Genomic DNA, 19,318 nt, shown 5'->3' with positions numbered 1-19,318 from the left:
GTGAGATATTTAGGACATATTATTAATAGCGAGGGTGTGCGACCTGATCCCAACAATGTTGAGTCGATCAAGAAAGTGGAAACACCTCGTAGTGTAAAAGAGGTCCGCAGTTTTCTCGGTGTGGTTGGATTTTTTCGGAATTTTATCCCGTCGTTTTCCGATATCGCTGCTCCATTAACAGAACTCACCAAGAAAGGGAAGAGATTTTTATGGAGCCCAGAATGTCAGAGAGGTTTTGAAAAGTTAAAAGAGGCAATAGCAAGCCCACCAATTCTAGCTCACCCGGATTTTGATAGACCATTCTATTTGCACACTGACGCATCTGACAACGCGGCAGCTGCGGTGCTCGAACAACGGCACGAAAAGGGACTGGCTCCGATAGGCTATTTTAGTAGGAGATTTCAAGGGGCAGAAATCAATTATTCCACAATTGAGAAAGAATGTCTAGCAATTGTTTTAGCCTTAAGACACTTCAAATTTTTAATTCTAGGCCAAAAAACGATAATACTCTCTGACCATAAACCCCTTGTGTTCCTTAGCAACATTCAAAATGGGAACAAGCGTCTGACTCGTTGGATAATGGAGATTATGGACTACCATATAGAAGTCCAACATGTGAAAGGCGTTGACAATAAAGTAGCGGACTTCCTTTCGAGGAACGTTAACGGGGTTCATCACTTCGATGTTGAATCTACAAGGGCTGTAATCCCTAATAGATACGAGATTGGTTTATCACAGGATCGCGATGAAACTTTTGGCCCCATAAAAAGGGATTTACTGAGAAGCCCCGGGAATAGAAATATTGGGAGCTATATGCACCAGTATGTAGTAATAAGCGAATGCCTGTATAGAAGAAGCCTCTTGAAGTCCCGTGACAAGTATGTTAGCCAATTATGCGTAGGGGAGGATCTTGCTAGGGAAGTGATTAAGGCTGTTCACGAAAACAATCTGTCGGGGCATTGGGGCGTGCGAAAAACTATAATTAACATTGAGAAACACTATTATATTCGGAATTTGAGAGAGAAGGTCGAAGGTGTCATTAAGACGTGTGAAAGGTGCCAGAGGCATAATGTACACAAAGGAAAGGCTCCTTTCCAAGAAAACGAGACGGCTGAGGCACCTTTCCAAAAGATTGCTGTGGATATAGTAGGACCTATCCGCACATCGAGCAGCGGTAACCGATTCATCCTTGTAATAGTAGATATTTTCACTCGTTTCGTCGAAGCACACCCTTTGAAGGACCAAACTGCATGGTCTGTGAGTAATACAATATTTAATGAAATCGTTTGTAGGTACGGTGCCCCTGAAGTAATTATTTCCGATAGAGGTACCAACTTTCTATCATCTTTATTCTCGGACTGTTGCAAGTGGTTAGGAATTAGGAGGAACATTACTACCGCTTATCGACCTTGTGCGAATGGCACGTGCGAACGGGTGAACAGATCGTTAGTCGAAATGATAACTAAATCCTCTGACGATGGGAGAGTCGAATGGGATGAAATGATACCTTCTGCATGTTTTGCCTATAACAATTCGCACCACACTGCCATAAATGAGTCACCTGCCTTCCTCTTGTATGGTGTTGATCCCCGTACCCCTAATATCGAATACCTGCCTGATGATATGTCTACCGATGAGCGTAGGGCATTCCTGGTCACGAAACTCCGTGCATTACGGGAAAATGCGAGTATCCATGCGCGAAATTACAACAAGAAAGGAAGGGATTATCGAAGCAAAGGGAGAACATTAGTAAGTTTTTCGGAAGGGCAGAGGGTTTGGGTGAGAAAGAAAGGTGTTAAAGGGAATAAGTTTTCTTATAATTATAAAGGACCCTTTCGGATCACCAAGGTGATAAACCCAACTACGTATCGTGTGGAGGGTTGCAATATGAAGGATCAGGAGACTGTCCATGTCGATCGCCTAAAACCTTGCTATGGCTATCCGATTTGTAATAAGAAAAAAAAGAGGGAGGATAGAAAAATTGTACTGGAGGATGATGATGAAGTCCTGGATGATCGGTTGGTGAGGAGACGTGGGGTGGTCACTAACACGCAAGGTGTTGACACAAGTGGTGTGCAGAAGTGCACTGACCTTGAGGTGCGTAAGAAACCTTATAACCTACGTGAACGCAAAATTGATTTCCGTAGTTTGCACTACGGGAAGTGAGTCGCTTGGGGGGGGAGATATGTAGTGCTACGCAACTATGTATTATTGTTATTATTATTATATATTATTTTCTCGGTTTCCTTTTTGTATGTATCGGGTTTTCTTGGTTTGTACCGTGTCGCGTGGAATTTTCTTATGATGTCACCTTAGGATACGTGAGAAGCTTTCTGATTGGTCCAGAGTGAGACAATAAGTGAAGCGGACTTCTGGAGAGCGGGAAAATATAAATTGAGGGACTCTCACGATTGAGGACATTTTTTGGCTGTTTTTTGGATTCGTCGAGGAAGGTTGCCGAGGAAGGGTCAGCAAGGACGTCGGAGTTAGACCGGGAGAACAGGAGTCTAGAAAGGGCGACCACTTTCAGTCGGGAAGCACAATCCGTTTCCATCGTAGTGTAATTGAGAAGTATCAACGAGGGACGTACTTCTGGTGACGTAAATTACGTTCAGGTATCGGAAAGAACTATTAGTTTTGTGAATTAACGTAAAGAAAAGGAACGCTTGGAACTCGAGATCGTGTTGCATTTACTTAACATAATACCGTGATTCGTCGAAGGCTAATATATGCAATTAATGTATAGAAGGAAAATGTGTATGTATATATGTATATAGAGTATTGTAAATTTCGTTAGTTTTAAGTCGTGTATCGTGTAAACTTGAGGGTTAGGAAGCATCTCGCGGTTATTGTACTGTTAGAATAAATTACTGTTGTTTCGCCAAATTCGTGCACGTGTAATTGGTCATTACTTGAGTCCTTAATATACATCCTTATTACATCCGTGGACTTAGATCCATCGGATTATCAACAGGGTTTAGCAGTTAATGAGGGAATGAAATCGGGAGAGGGTAAGGTGTCCAGTTTGTTTAGTTATGGCAACGCAACACTTGAGGGGCAACGCCTAGGGGATGCCTCCCAGGAAGTCTTTTTAAGGGAAACTGGCTCCTATTTAGGCGTTACAGACTTGGAGAAAACCCGGAAAACTCCACGTGGCCAGCCCGTCCGAGCGAGGCGCGAACCCACGACTGAACTCCCAGTGTTCAGGGAACGAAGACCGCTTGGCCACAGTGTCCAGAGTAACAAGCTAATGTTTTTAACTTGTCCAGCCGCGCAATATCTTTTTTCTATCTGTCAGAAATATAAATTGGACCTTCATATTTTAGGTGTTTTTGCTATTATGCATACACTGGCAATTGACAATCTCTTTTAATGTAAGAATTAAGCAAAATTTGGTTCTTGAACCATTAACATTAAAGGCCAATGCGGTTAAGGCTTCAACCTCTCGCTCTGGAGATCCGGAATCAAATCGGGGCGAGAAACTTTCCAGAAATTTTTTACGGACGGTCTGTCCCGGATATGTCGGGTCCAGTTTCTCACCATCCGGCCACTCCCCTTTGTGAGTCTGGGCGCACCCATTATGAGTACGATCGAAAAAGCCCTTTTAGTTTATAGCTTAATCATTTTGATTAATAATTAAAAAACTGAATATTAGCAAGTTTAGCAGTTTTCCATTTAACTCTTTTTTTGTTTTTGTTTTTTTAACTCTTTCCGCCCTGTGGGCACTAAGAGGGCCTCTTATAGAAGGCCCATTATGGGTTCGGCCAGGCCCACAATGGGGCGACCGGGTGGTGAGGGACGGGACCTGACATATTCGAACGGACCACCCCCCGAAAAATTCCTGGGGATTATTCGACCCGTTCAGATTCGATCCCGGGTCCCCCAGAGCGGTAGGCTGCCACCTTGACCGCTCGGCCATCCGGCCGTTAACTCTAGCAATATTGAGAGAAACTTTCTATGTTTTGTGTGATTCGTGACAAACTGAATCTGAATTTACCTATGTACTGTGCAACTTTAGTACGATTACTTGTCGACCTCGACCATTGACAACGCGTCAATAGACTTGGCCAGGTAACAAAACTTTGTAAGTTTTATACAATGTTATAAAAGTTTAAAAATCGCTATTGCAAGTCCATTTAAGGCTAGTTAGAATGGCTGCACAAAAACGTTTCCCTTCGGTATGGGTCGATAGATTGATTCGCACTCTCATCCATGTCAACCGACCAGATGGCGGATCATCCCCGCCTTTAACGGGCAAAAACTATCACCCGCAATATAATCTTAATGTGGTGGTGTCTTGCATCGACAAGTAAATCAACATTTTCAAATAAATAATAAATGACACAGATAATTTGTCGTCATCGAAGATACTATTTAACAGCCGGGATAGTCGAGCAGTTAAAACAGTAACCTACGGCTTCGGGGACCCGGGAACGAATCCCGACGGGTCGAATAACCCCAGGAATTTTTGGTTGTGCTCCGTCCGAATATACGTCGGGTCCCGTTCCTCACCATCCGGCCTGGCCGAACCCATAACGGGCTTACTAAAAAGGCCATTTTGCTCACGGGACAGAGTTCTAAAAAAGTGTTTATTTGTCATTCAAAACATTCTTATATATTAGAGAGGTTTTTTAAAAAAAACTCTTTCCGCCCTGTGGGCACTAAGAGGGCCTCCTTTAGAAGGCCCATTATGGGTTCGGCCAGGCCCACAATGGGCGACCGGGTGCCCGACATATCCGAACGGACCCACCCCCCGAAAAATTCCTGGGAATTATTCGACCCGTTCGGGTTCGATCCCGGGTCCCCCAGAGCGGTAGGCTGCCACCGTGACCGCTCGGCCATCCGGCCTCTATTAGAGAGGTTGTGGCCGATGTTTTCAACGTGAAAACGTGTACGTCGGACGTTCAGCGCCGCCTTCCTGTAAGCCTAGAAGTTTGACAACGGCGTTTGGAACGTCGAGCATGATTCCACTGATGTTTCAAATGCCATCGTCAAACTTCTAGGCTTACAGGAAGGCGACGCTGAATGTCCGATGTACACGTTTTCACATTAAAAACGTCGACCGCAACCTCTCTACTATAAATATTTTAATTAAGTATATTATTTACCGTTTAACATTAATTATTTAAAAACCAAATTTTATACGAAGATAAAGATACGTGCGGATTTTGGGCGGTATATTTTAGTAACGAGTCGTGCCAATCTGTCACTTGTAGACCAGTGTTTAGTCGGAAGAAGTTTGTATTTCGTTTGTCGACGGTTGTTATCGGAAGTATAAATAAAGGTATTTAAATAGAATAGATTTATTAGAACGGTGAAGATGGGAAAGCGTCAACATCAGAAAGATAAAATGTACCTAACGTGTACCGAGTGGACCACTTTGTACGGTGGTCACTCCGGTACCGAGAACCGATCGCAGTTCAGACGACTGCCATTTTTTCACTGTTCTCTCTCCCTTCAACCTTTCGAGCATCCATTTTGTACAAACGAGGGCGTAATTTACGATCTTCAAAACATTCTTCCATTCCTAAAGAAATACGGACTGGATCCCGCAACCGGAAAGAAACTAAATTCTAAATCTTTAATTAAACTTAATTTTTCCAAGAATTTCGATGGAAAATATCATTGTCCCGTTCTCTTTAAAGTTTTTAACCAAAATTCTCATATCGTTGCTATTAAAACAACCGGAAATGTCTTTTCTTACGAAGCCGTGGAACAGCTGAACCTTAAACCGAAAAACTTTAAAGATCTTTTAACGGAGGAACCGTTCACACGAGCCGATATTATCACCATTCAAGATCCAAATAATTTAGAAAAATTCGATCTCTCTAAATTCCATCACTTGAAACATAATTTAAAAGTTGTGAAAGAGGAAGAAGAAAAGGCCAAGAAAGATCCCACCTATCGTTTGAATAATATGAATACGGTGACTCGAGAAATTTTGGAAGAGTTCAACAGAGAGTACAAACCGGCAGAGAAACAAGAAGTGTCGAAGACGAAAGCCAATAAGTACAACGCCGCTCATTATTCCACCGGAGCCGTGGCCGCCAGCTTTACCTCCACCGCCATGGAACCGGTTACCGAATTAGAAGCTGCCGTTTTGGACGTGGACGTCGTTAGATATTCCAGGATTAAAAAGAAGGGCTATTTACAATTGCAAACAAATTTCGGTCCTTTGAATATACAATTACATTGTGATATGGTACCAAAGACTTGCGAGAATTTTATGAAGTTATGTCAGAAGGGCTATTACGATAATACCGTGTTTCATCGTTCTATAAAAAATTTTATGATTCAAGGAGGGGACCCCACGGGTTCCGGTGCGGGTGGCGAATCGTATTGGGGGAAGAAATTTAAAGACGAATTTAAACCAAATCTAGTTCATCAGGGAAGAGGCGTCGTTAGTATGGCCAATACCGGTCCTAACACTAACAAATCGCAGTTTTTTATCACGTATCGTTCGTGCAGACATCTCGATAACAAACATTCCGTATTTGGACAAGTCGTCGGCGGTCTCGACACACTCACCAAATTAGAATCGATTTCGACGGACGAAAAGGACAAACCGGTAGAAGAAATCAAAATTATTCGGACGACGGTATTTGTTGATCCGTACGAAGAAGTGGATAAACAGTTAGAAGAAGAAAAACGGGAAGAAGAAAAAACTCGAGAAAAAGAAAAGGAAGAGAGTACAAAGGAATTACAAGATAAGCCACTAATTGCCTATCGTCAAGGTATAGGGAAGTATCTTTCTAAAGCGACTATCGGTCCAATTATTCCGTCCGAGAAAACGATTGAACCTCCGCAGAAAAAGAAAAAAGAAATTTCGGGAGGATTTGGCGATTTTAGTTCTTGGTGAATTATAAAATAATTATGTTTATAGTGATTAATTATAAATTTGTAAACTTTCAGTATTTGTTTTTCTTCGTGTACAAAACTTAAAATGAGATGAATTAATCAAACCTTCATTAAACCTTTAATAGAACATGTATAAATTTAGAAAAAATATTTTATTTGGGAATTATTTCAATTGCTTATTTAACTATTACATCAATGTATATATTTTAGTATGTACTGTATGTATATTGTATACAAAATAGTATGTTAAGAATATAACTTAAATGAATATAAAAGGATTCAAGTTATAATTACTGCATATGTAATTATTTAAAATTTAAATGATAAACTAACATTCAAAATTAATTTTAATTCTTAATTTTATTTGCCTAAGAAATATCCTACATAAAGTTTTTAGAGTAAAAAGAGAGAACATTTGTTATTCCAATTTTCACATTTAGAATATTTCATGATTAGATAGGTAATATTTTTGTATATTAAAATATATAAAAATTTTATTTTATTATTATTTTACTTCATTTAGTTCAGTGTTTTCAAATAAAGTTTATTATTCTATTAAAATCACATTACCTTCTGAATAAAAATGCAAGTAATTTTTTACACAAATTTTAACTATAATTTAGAATTTTGTTAAATTTCCTGGGAGAAAAAGTGGGAGTTGATTCTATAAAATTTTAAGTTCTTGAACTCAGACAAAAAATAAATTGAAAGAATATAGACAAAATTACAAATATTGATTGTATCACAATATTTATCAAGAGTTCAATAACTTATGTTAAAAATAAAAGAATGTCATTTAATTTATCAACTGATAGAAACAACTATTAATATTGCAATTAAGAATTTAATAATGTAATGATAAAAGAATATACAGTATTTAGAAATCTACAATGAAAAATGTATGAATTGCATGTTTAAAAATAATAATAATATAGAAAAAGATGTATTAATACAAAAATTTTTATGTTAAGACAAAAATGAGTTTGCTTATGTTTATAATAAATTTATATCAGATATGTATCTTGACATAGACTACAAAAATGTTTAATTACTACATAATCTTTTTCATAACTGTTGGGCATACATTCTGTTGGGCTATTATTATATAATAGCCCAACAGAAAGTATGAAATATTTAAAAATTATCACGTGTAAGATTTGTTTTCACGTAATGCAGTTATCTTTTGAGATTTGGAGGTTAATTTATCATCTAGTTTTGTCAGATTTCCCGTCGTTAATCATAGATACTCGTTGTCAAATTCGTCAAAAATTACTTCGAAAAATCAGCATATTTTGTACTTAATCAATCATTTTTCTGTTAAGAAAAGTTTCATTAACACTTATTATTTTTTATTTTTTTTATGGATCTGCTCATCTAGAAAAATAATACATCTGTAGTTAATTAGCAATAAAGACATCATACATAACACTATTGTATGCTTAATTATGTGTCAAAAAATTAAATTACATTTTTAAAAAATGTCGATTTTTAAGCCAAGTCAATATTGATTGAAATATTAAAAGAATTTTTAAACATCAGACTTTGATAAGGGCTTATCTGAATATTTGTAATCTTAACATTAGATCTGAACAGGCATATTTAAGGGCACGTGGTTAGAACCCGTGTAAACCAGTTCCCGTTTTGATTAGCTTTGGATTTCTTTCTATGGATTGTTACATGTTTTGTTGGTAACTTTTGTTATTTTGTAAGTGTTTATTGCATCTTCTGGTCAATTGATTTATTTTATTTTTAATTCTTGAATTAACGATTTTCTATTGTTTTTTTTATTGTCCTTTTTTACATTCTTTTCTATATAATTATTGTATTTTACTATTTTTACCGTTTTATTGTTTCTATCAAAATGATAAAATTTGTATAATAGATAATATATATATATGTATCTTTTATACAAATTTTACTCGATTACGATTTCATTTTTACTTCCTTATCCTCGTTATCTTTATTTTAACGATATTCTTCCTTATCCCTATGTACTATTATCGTTTTTCTTGTATCAAACTGTCTAGATTTTTAAAATTATGTTTGTCTTATTATTCAATATTTTATTATTTATTAGATTTAAATCTATGCATACTGTATTTATGTATATATTACATAGATACGTTGTTAAAAATCATTGCATTTATAAATTTTAATCGGCGTGGTCTTTTCTTCGATGTTCTGTTTGTCCTCTTAAACAGAGAGACTATACATGAAGGTAAATTTGGAAAAGAAAGGAATATTTGACGTATAATCTCTCAAACTTGTTATAGATAGAATCTTTAATAAGTTTGAAATGTTTCTTTCAGAGATAATTCTTGTTATTTCTTAGTAACTCTTACAGTTTCCAAGCTTCATTTTCATTATTAAATCTTTACACATTTCTAAATCGTTCACTCGAAATTAGTTTTTGTCTTATTTTTTAGAATTCATGCAAATTGATTAATGTGGTTTTAGTTAAGAGCAAACTAAAATCATGTGAATCAGCCTAAGTACAATTATTTTCTATATGAGTAGAATTAGTTCCTAATCTATACACAGTTTCTAGCCTAATCTATACATTATTCTATATAGATTTATACCTGCAAAACAAATATAATTGGAAAAATGAATTGATTTTCATGGAATATCAATATTTTCAATGTTACTTATATATACATCGTTTTTATACATGCCCAATTAGTTTAACCCCCCAAAATATTATATAGTCATTAATAATAGGAGAAAAAAGAAAATTAGAACTTTAAATGGTAAAATTTCTTGATTCTGATCAAATATAGCATAATAGTTTATACCGAGGTATAAAACAAATTGGTTCTCACCTCTGCCGCTCGCATCTGACGAATTTTTAAAAGGGCTCTCGCGTATTTAACCTAGCTTTAGTATGCGTTAACGAAGAAAATTCATCATCATATTTTAGAAATGAAAAAATTTTTAAAAGTTCAAAGAAAAAGTTTATCTTCCAGAAAAGATATCTTGCAACCCAATTTTTTGTTTATTTTTAAACTGCCCTACGGGAACTAAGCGGGTCTTTTTACTCATACTTATGGTGGATACGGCTAGGTTCGCAATGGGGCGACCGAGTGGTGAAGGACTGGGCCCGACATATTCGGGATGCGTCGAGCTCTCCAAGAAAAATTCCTTGATTTTATCGATCTCCCGGGCTTACTAAAGGGCAGAGCAGTAAGCTGATGCCTTAACCTCGATCATGGCGGTTAAGGCCTCCATACTCCAGGTTAAGAACCTAGGATGCACGACTGCTCTAAAATTACTCCGAAAATTCAAATGGTTTCGTAATAGACTTTTGAATTGGAATATTCATTAAACACGTACAAAAGTGGTAGATGTCGAAGACCCACCAGTGACCGAGTACCACCGGCGCCAACCCGCCACCGGAGTACCGGGTGGCGGGTTGGCGCCTTATCAACGTTTCGACTACTTGGAATTTACTGGATTTTTTTCGCTCGTCCACCCGTAAAACACCTAAATAGGGCCATTTTCCCATTAAAAAAAATCCTCCTGGGAGACATTCCCACTTTGCAGATCGCCCACGTATTGCGTTACCGCATCTGACTAAATCAAACCAGTCAGATGCTGACATAGCACGTAGTCCATTATATGTATATATTTTAATGGATAAAAAATGTTCGTTTTTAGTAATTAATCAATTAAAACTATGCAATTTTGCAATTGCTTTAATGAACTTTCCATATTTTCTGGAAAAACTCAACCACGCAGCTATCGTAACAGAATTTTATTTCGTCGTTACTCGTGTATATTTAACATTAGCAATTCAATAATCCGCATGAATCGATGAGTTTTATCTTAATTATTTTTCAAATTTCCGTTTTTATGGATATTATTAACAAATTTACATTGCTTAATAGGAATTGGCAAATATCGAACGATATAGAATGATCAGGGGCTAGACGTAACGTGTCATAAATTGAGTTATAATTTTAGAACAATTCCAGACTGTTTAATAAACAATGATTTTTTAATCGGAAATTCTTTCTCCGCTCGTCCAGTAATTAATTTAATTTATGGTTAAATTAAGCTAAAACACACATTAAAAGTACCGAGTTTAAATTAATTGCAGTTTTAATTATTTTTAAGTATAATTTAAAAAAATATATATATTAATAGAAACAAAGTAAAGATATAAAATAAAATTAATTCAAGGTAAAAATTTTAAAGAAGAAAAAGCAATTATTATTGCCGAGATCAGATTAATGCTTGATAAGTATAAAGTGCTGTTGAGAAATAAGTGGCTTACCAATTTCTGAAATTAAAAATAAACACAAATAGGCACATGATCTGATGATCATGTTATAAATCATTTCGAGACATCTCCGATCTTATCGGGATGAGTCAAATAGAATCTTGTTTAAATTATTAGAAGTATTTTCTTATCAATCCTCAAAAAACAGAATCAATGTGTCATTCCATAAATACGGTGCATATTGAATTACAGACACGCCTACAGATCGTGGCCATTCTTCTGTTCCAATATACAGTAGTACTATAAATAATTTGATAAAATTTTATTTTTTCACTTATGCAATTCAATTTATTCTTTGTTACTTTATTCCTATCTACAAAACTATTTTTCATTAATGTAAATATGCAATTTATTTCTGTTTGCATCCATATTATTAAGCGTAGGTTGCATAATACATAATAAAAATAAAGACGTGTCTTTGATTTCTTTATTAAACAATTACTTTAAAAGCTTGCAGGAAAATTTACTGTTAAAATTTTATAAATTATTAATTTTAATCTGTTTTTTTATTAAAACCGAATAAGGCATTTGGTCATTTTCATATAAAAAGTAAGATTATTCGTTGTTTTAATATGGTTTTTTCAGCAAAACGCGATAAATTAGCTTTAAAACTTTGAAAATAAAGTGGTATATTTGCTTTTAAGGCTTTTAATAGGGGCAATACCATTTAAATGTTGGAATAATTGAACGGTATTTATGTTCTAATATTAATGGACTATCGAGGCTTCGACTAAAATACAATTAAAGATTGATGATCTCGGAAGGCCTATTCAATTACATAATATTTAGCGAGAGCGAAATGAGAGTTTCGGGAGCTTGATATTACAATTTGGCTTATTATTATTCATCTATTAATTAATTTCGAGCAACACGAGATCATTATGGATGGAAACATTACAAATTCAATATCGAATAATCTTTAAATGGCATTAATACTTAGATTCAGAATTAGAAATGGAAATTTTGAGCCGTTATAAATTCCATTTTATAATACTCATTTTTGGTAAAATATAAACGGGTTCTTTTTTTAAATTTACGATTACGTGCAATAAATCGGGAGCAGAAAGACACTTAAGTTTAATACAGAAATAAATAATGAAATATATTTTGAAAGCGTAAAGTAGTTTTTTTTTTTTACTCTCTCCGACTACCTGTGGGCACTAAGAGGGCATCGTTATCGAGCCCATTATGGGTTTGATCCAATAAGGGGCCAAGTTGGAGGGACTGGGGCCTGACATATTCGAGACAGAGCACCCTCGAAAAACTTATGAGATTTTTCTAGCTATCCGGATTCGATCCCGGTTCTGGCAGAGCCATAGGCTAATATTAATACCTTTGCCAACTCGGCCATCGGCCAGCCTCGTAATAAGGTCATACGAGCTTTACACTTGTTACATTATTTTTATTAGTCTATTTAAACATTAAAGCACCATAGTTTTATTTTCAATTTACTACAGAATGAAACATCTCAAAGCTCTCTTAACATAATCGAGGGACATCATTTAATGTACAGAATTCGGTTTATGTATAAAGACATTGTTATATATTATTTATATTTTTTGATTAAAAGTAATGACAAATAGCGACGAAGACTCGGGAAGGCGCGATATTAAAGAATTTTTATCTTATATCGTTAAATAAAGAGATACAGTATTTTATTTTACATATATTTTTGAACATCTGCGAAATAAGAAAATCTTTCGTGTACAATCTAATTCGAGCAGACTTTTTTCATACTTCATCGTAACAGGCCCACCAGTGGCCAAGCGGTTCCGTTCCCTGAACACTGGGAATTCGGTTGTGGGTTCGCGCCTCGTCAGGGCCCTTAGTCTCGAGATTTTCGTGTTACAACTCCCAACGTGTTGAAGGTGTCACGTGGTACATCTCACACTCTGACGTCTAATCGGTAGTCTCGAGTTATAACTCACGTGCTTTCCCATCTCACGATGTGAGTTGCTACTCACGTTGAGTTGAGCATGTGAGATCCCTACATGAAAGTGAAAATGGCTGACAGATACGTTATTCTGATCGCAATCGAAGCGTTAGAAAGAGCTGAAAGAGTCGTTTAAGAAGGCAACGAATTTTTCGACCACGAGTAGATGCCATTTCTTTTCATGTCAAGTCAACTGTAAAAAAAATGTTAATTCATAATTGATAAAATTATACAGCAAATGTTTTCAAAATAAAAAAGTACTGCATCTAATTAATCGAAAAATAGAATTAAAATGATAGTAAATTAAATGTATAAATTATTAAGAGCATAGACACTATATTAAGATTATTTATTAATCAGAAGTGCTGAGTTCTGATTAATAAATAATCTTAATAAACAAAACAATTTAAGAAATAGATCAAGGAAGAAAACTATATGAAGAAAGGATTAAATTAAAATACTTTTTCCATTACACAATTAATTTTTCAACTAATTCTCTCCACAAATCGAATTGTCTTTTTCTTGTAAATTCGTTGTCGAATTTTCCACTGTTCGTTTTCTTATTATTTTCTATATACGTTACTAATATTTCTTTTTGTCCTTTTTGCTTATTTTTAGAATAAAATATTGGAGGTTTCCATTTTGTTTCTGCGTACTACGTGATATATTGCTATAAGTCAACACTTTTAACTATAACATGTGTAAACTAATTCACGTTGATTTGTTTACAACTTGTTAGTTAAGTTGATTGGTCTAATCATTATAGTCGCAAACCCAGACGCATTGTAAATAATCACATCATGCTTAACGACACACGTAAGCTAATGAATATGACCTACTTCCGCTCGCCTTTCGAGCTCGCTTGATGGATCTAACTCGACACTACCGATTATGTGAGTCATAGTAACACGAGTGAGTTCAATGACGTCAATTCGAGTACAACACGAAAAGCTCGAGACTAAGGGCCCAGGACTGGCTGGCCACGTGGAGTTTTCCGGGTTTTCCCCACGTCCGTAACGCCTGAATACTCTTAAGATCTCTCGGAAGGCATACCCCTAAACAGATCGCACTATTATTGCGTTGCCATGACTTACTTAACAAACAAACATACTTTGTCGTCAATGATAGAATATTCAGCGCCGCATTATCGACGATTGCGTTTCAATAATTTTGAATATTTTTGAAATGGGCCTTAGATCAGTGAATTCCAGTATAACGGTCTCCTATATAACGGGAATTCGCATGATGCGACGAAAAAAAATGCAACAAGTACTCATACAAAATTCCAATTTTGTCTTGCAGAGGTATAGTTTACGTTTTCTTCTTCGACTTCTAGGCCTAGGTTTAAACTCGTATAAAATCGCCCGATAATGCGATTTTCTATAACGCGAAACGAGTCTCCCGCGTTGTATGGGTTTCCACTGTACTTTCATTTCGTAATTATGTACATGTAAAATCGACAATTAAATTTTGTTTTCTTTACTCTTTTCGCCCCGTGGGCTCATTACTGGTTTGGCCAGGCCTTAATGGGATGAGGCACGAGGTCCGACCACTTTTTTTTTTTTTTTTTTGTAAATTTTTCCGCCCTGTGGGCACTAAGAGGGCCCATTATGGGTTCGGCCCGGCCCACAATGGGGCGACCGGGTGGTGAGGGACGGGGACCGACATATCCAGACGGACCACCCCCGAAAAATTCCTGGGGATTATTCGACTCGTCCGGATTCAATCCCGGGTCCCCCAGGGCTGTAGGCTGCTAACCTTGACCGCTCGGCCATCCGGCCGCCGCGGGTCCGACCACTTACTAAATATTACTGGGGTTTTTCGATCCCAGATCCCCAGAGCGGTAGGTCGCTACCATAGCCGCTCGATCATTTGAAAATGGGTAATCACGATAAGTTAAAAATTAAAACAATTACACGAATTATGAACTGGAAGCGTTCGAAATTATATATAAATAAAAGTTATTTAAAGTGACAATCACTTTGTCCTTTGACCAAAGAACCTTGGAAAAACTAAAATTAACTGGTGTTTATGGATTTTCTTCTTTTCTAAACTCTTTTAGAAAGAAACAAAAATATTTTTCTGAATAGCCGTAAACATTAAGCAACTACATAAATTTTTTTCAACCAATAAGAATGAAAGAAATGAATTAACAAGAATTTTTATAACGTGAGACATTTCCAACATATTACAGTAACTTTTTTAAATTACGTTCTGGACGGATATCGAATAATTAAAAATATAAATAAAATTTATAATGCAAAATATCATTTTATTTGTTTTAAAAAATCATATATCTTTGTGGTGTACTAGATAAAAATTTGAATATAGTGTGTACAAACTAAAATTTTATTTTATAGGCACCAGGTGGCGTCATCGGCAATTCTAGAATATTCAGAAATATTTGTTTTAAAACGATATTTATTAATGCAATGAAATTTAAATTATGTTAATAATATTTTCAATTAAATTTTAAACTGGTTAAAATTATAACAGGTTAATAAAAATTACATAGATTTTAATAATAAACTAGAATAATATTATTGTTTACTTATTTATTTTTTTTAAAATTCTTAACATAATTATTCGATATTAATTCAATCAATAATTAACTTTTTGTATTTAAAGAAAATATTAAACAAGCTAAATTTTACAAGAAAGTAGCTTTGTTTATCCAATTTAAAAAAAAAAAAGAAAATGAAATTCTTTGCATCATTATAGATCAATAGATATTATTAAGAATATAAATATAAATTGGGATCAATAGTTTTACTGTGATAATAATAAAAGATCTACGCGGATCGATGCTGCCCTCTGTGGATAATAAATGTAAACTTTTATCCGTTTTCTATCTGTAGCAGAAGCTTGGACAGAAGAACAACCATCGCTTGTGGCACTGCTAAGTTTCTTCAACATCTTTACATCATTCAGGCCAAATTTTAAAATTAGCAGCCACTGTTCTATCCAGCCATATTACAATTCTATCTGATTTATCAGGTAAGATTAACAATCGCTCTATTCTTTCCCACGTTATATTAAATAATATCACCCTTTTTTTTTGTTAAAAAAAATAATAAAAATGAATTTGTTATTAAAGTATTATACATATAATTTTTATTTTATTATAAAAATTTAATTTACAGAATTTTTTTCTCTATTAATTATTTATCGGTTATGTTTTATTTTCTACAATTAAATTTTCAGTTACTTTCCCGGATGTTATATATAACAGAGGGAAAGTAGAGAGGTGGGTCAAAAAATTACCCCCTCCCAGATTTTTACTTTTTGGACTCGGTGGAGCTCGAAACGTCAAGAAATGCGAAAAAAGTTTGGGGTTTTTCTGTATGTATGGATGTTTATGTGTGCGTGTGTGTGGGTGGGTGGAGGAGGACGATTTTGTTTATCCAATTTGCTCTTGTCCCTTCTGTCGAAAATTTATGAAATTTTTCAGGGAGGTTTGTGTATCAGGGGGAAATATTTATAGAAATTTTCAGAAAAATCTAACCGTTGGTTCGGGAGATATGGCCCCCACCCCTGTAATATCTCCCGAACTAATTCGAAAACTTATGGTAATGGTAGCAATTATTAGGGATTGAAAACAAATAAAGAATGCGAGAAAATCCAGTAACATCATTTCCAGCTTCTTTTTTTATTCTTGAAAATTAAAATTTTCAAGAATAAAACTGAAAACTTTTCCTTAATTTATATTATAAAATGTAAGTACTTTTCTTTAAAAAAATTATTTTGTTTTACAATTATTTAATTTTAATTAATTGACTGAAACAATTGTTTTGATTTCCACGTTAAACAAAATGGATCGAAATCGTTTGTACTTAATTATTATATTTAAAAAATATATTATTTTTTAAATATAATAATTCTTCTAGATATTTATATAGAAAATATACGAAACTATACAAAGAAAAAATATAAAAATAACAGATTACAAGTGAATGTATTTCTTTGAAAAGCCTGACAAAGGGGGAATGAGGAAACCAGATTCAAAATATGAATTGAAAACCATTTGTTATATATTCTTCAATATTACATATACATTTTTATGTAATATGTCCAATTATATAGCATTATATAATTATTCATAATTTTCATTAAATACGGGAACAGAGCCTATATCATCCAAAGTTTAGGGAAGTGTCCTGTATCATCTGTATGTCGTGAAAGGGTCTTGTATTATCCTCTTTTCTTCGTTTTATTTGTTAAACACTGGCGGAAATGTTATCATACAGAGGAGTTTCTTCCTTGCCTTCAGTTCATACAAAGAAAAGGCAGCACACTAGTTGAATGTTATAATAAAAATCGATCGAAAGTATTAAAGTTTCTGAAAATAATTAATTATTTATTTAATTATTTTCAGAAACTTTATTTATTTATTTATTATATATATATATATTTTCCTGCACGAAAACATTTGCTTATTAACTTTTTATAAATAGATCAATAGATAAGATTTTTATTCTAAACATCAATTCATCGATTGAACGAAGACTTAACACGAGACGATTTAGAAGGACATAACGTTACATGTTATGTTCAATACAGATCGATTTAAGAGAATAGTTAAGCGATCGTCTTCACATAAATTCAAATTACTAACATTAATAGCCATTATGTGCCACCAAGGATACGTCCGACTTAAAGTACATTCGGGCTTCTACCATAAATACAGAGTGAAGAACCCTTCACACCGGTTAAACAATTTCTATTCAATTCTTAAATTCGATAAAATATTTGAATAAACGAAATACGAAAAAAAAATCCCAGCAATTATTTATTGAGACGTGATCGCAATGCCAGGCTGAAATTTTTAACAGTATTTTAATTCATTTAACTTAAAATATATGCTCTCCACCTCAAATTAGGCTTGTCCCCGTACATCATACTTTTCCTTTAACAATAGAATCATCTATCTAACTCCTTTCGGGAGAAAAATTTTTGAATTGAAGTAACGCGACTTCCGGTTTGCATCGGAAGTTCGCATACAATTAATCTGGGCTTCCCGTCCATAATATTTCCATATCTGGTCTCGTCTTTCATCTATATAACTCCATTTTCGAGATTAAGGAAAGACAGACTGACAGACAGACGGAAGACAGTGGGAATTTATAAGTCTACAATTTCTTTTTTTTTTTTTTTTTTTCAAATTGCAGCCCAAAAAATTGAGTGATATTCCCGAAAGGAACGGAACAAATAAAACAAAACTAATAAAGTTTTCTCGAAATTTCATTTTTTACAAGCAATTCGATTTGAAATCATTTATAAAGTAGACATAAAACAAATTAATTCGATATGTTCGGTAGTTGTAAGTTGAATTTTTTTGTTTTTTATTTCTTATATAAACTTGTTTTAAACTGTTTTTATTTGGGTTTGTCCCGAAATAACTCCCGAAACGTTGGAAGTTAGGTTATTCAGTCATGCTTTATGGTTCTTAAAACGAAGTTGTTTGGATGAAAGTAACAAAACAAACTTTTTTTATATTTTACATAAAAGTTGCTTCTAGTTGATTAGATATATTATTATTCCCGCTCTGTTCAATATTTGGCTTCTGTCTAGTTAATAATAATACATTAATTTTGATTACTAATGAGAGATTTTATCTTCGGAACGGAGATTCCCCCAAAATGGTATTAATTTAACAGCAAGCTTCTATTTTTTTAAAAAAAATAAATTATAAATTATATAAGTTACACGTTAGCTGTATTATTAGGGGATAAGATCCTATGCAAGGATCTAGGATGAGAATGAGGAGGATGACAAATTAGATAACAAAGAGGAGAGAAGGTACTGTGCAGATAGAGCGAATGAGAAACTTTAGCTATATTGAAAATGCAATTTTTTGAAAAATCTATTTTTAAAACATTTATTAATAAATAAAACACTAAATTAACGAGCAAAAATTGTATTTTTTTCTTTATTTAATTTAAAATGTGTGCTCTCTATCTCAAATTAGTAGTGTCTTGCGGTCAAATTAGTAGTGAAATTAGTAGTGTCATCGGGGAAAGTGTGGTATATGGGGATACACCACACTTTCCCCGATGACAGAGTCGTGCCAGTCATCTACGTAACTCCGATTCGGGAAAATTTTTTTGAATTAAAATCACGTGACTTTCGGTCTAGACCGGAAGTTCGTATGTAGTTAATCGAGACATCCTGCCCCTAAACTTTCCATATCTGAACTCGACTTTCATCTATAATATATCCGGTATTACCGTTCTCGGTATTAAGGA

At 34.5% G+C, this 19,318-nt stretch overlaps 2 protein-coding genes across 3 annotated transcripts in view; both read left to right on the top strand.

Annotated features, from left to right (window-relative positions):
- Positions 1-5,184: 5,184 nt before the first annotated feature.
- Positions 5,185-7,148, top strand: LOC136969305 (RING-type E3 ubiquitin-protein ligase PPIL2). Its single transcript, XM_067263422.1, has one exon. The coding sequence runs from the start codon at positions 5,321-5,323 to the stop codon at positions 6,857-6,859; it is 1,539 nt and encodes a 512-aa protein (XP_067119523.1). The 5' UTR covers positions 5,185-5,320; the 3' UTR covers positions 6,860-7,148.
- Positions 7,149-7,962: 814 nt separating this feature from the next.
- The window catches only part of LOC136969353 (thyrostimulin alpha-2 subunit-like), a 33,651-nt gene continuing 22,295 nt past the window's right edge, over positions 7,963-19,318 (top strand). The window contains exons 1-2 of one of the 2 annotated variants that reach the window (XM_067263483.1): positions 7,963-8,563; positions 15,932-16,070. The gene's annotated coding sequence lies outside the window, so the exon portion shown is untranslated. Of the gene's footprint in view, positions 8,564-15,834; positions 16,071-19,318 lie in introns of those variants that run through there. The other variant, XM_067263482.1, reaches the window with a different exon arrangement.

This window comes from Centruroides vittatus, unplaced genomic scaffold (genome assembly GCF_030686945.1).
Source record: "Centruroides vittatus isolate TY-2023 unplaced genomic scaffold, ASM3068694v2 contig_1776, whole genome shotgun sequence".
NCBI classification, from domain to species: Eukaryota; Metazoa; Arthropoda; class Arachnida; order Scorpiones; family Buthidae; genus Centruroides; species Centruroides vittatus.
The sequence above is the reverse complement of the archived record's forward strand: the minus strand, read 5'-3'. Positions and strand labels throughout refer to the sequence as shown.

Bases quoted from the DNA above. Each gene is read 5' to 3' on its own strand.
- LOC136969305 (XM_067263422.1), top strand. From the start codon at position 5,321: ATGGGAAAGCGTCAACATCAGAAAGATAAAATGTACCTAACGTGTACC.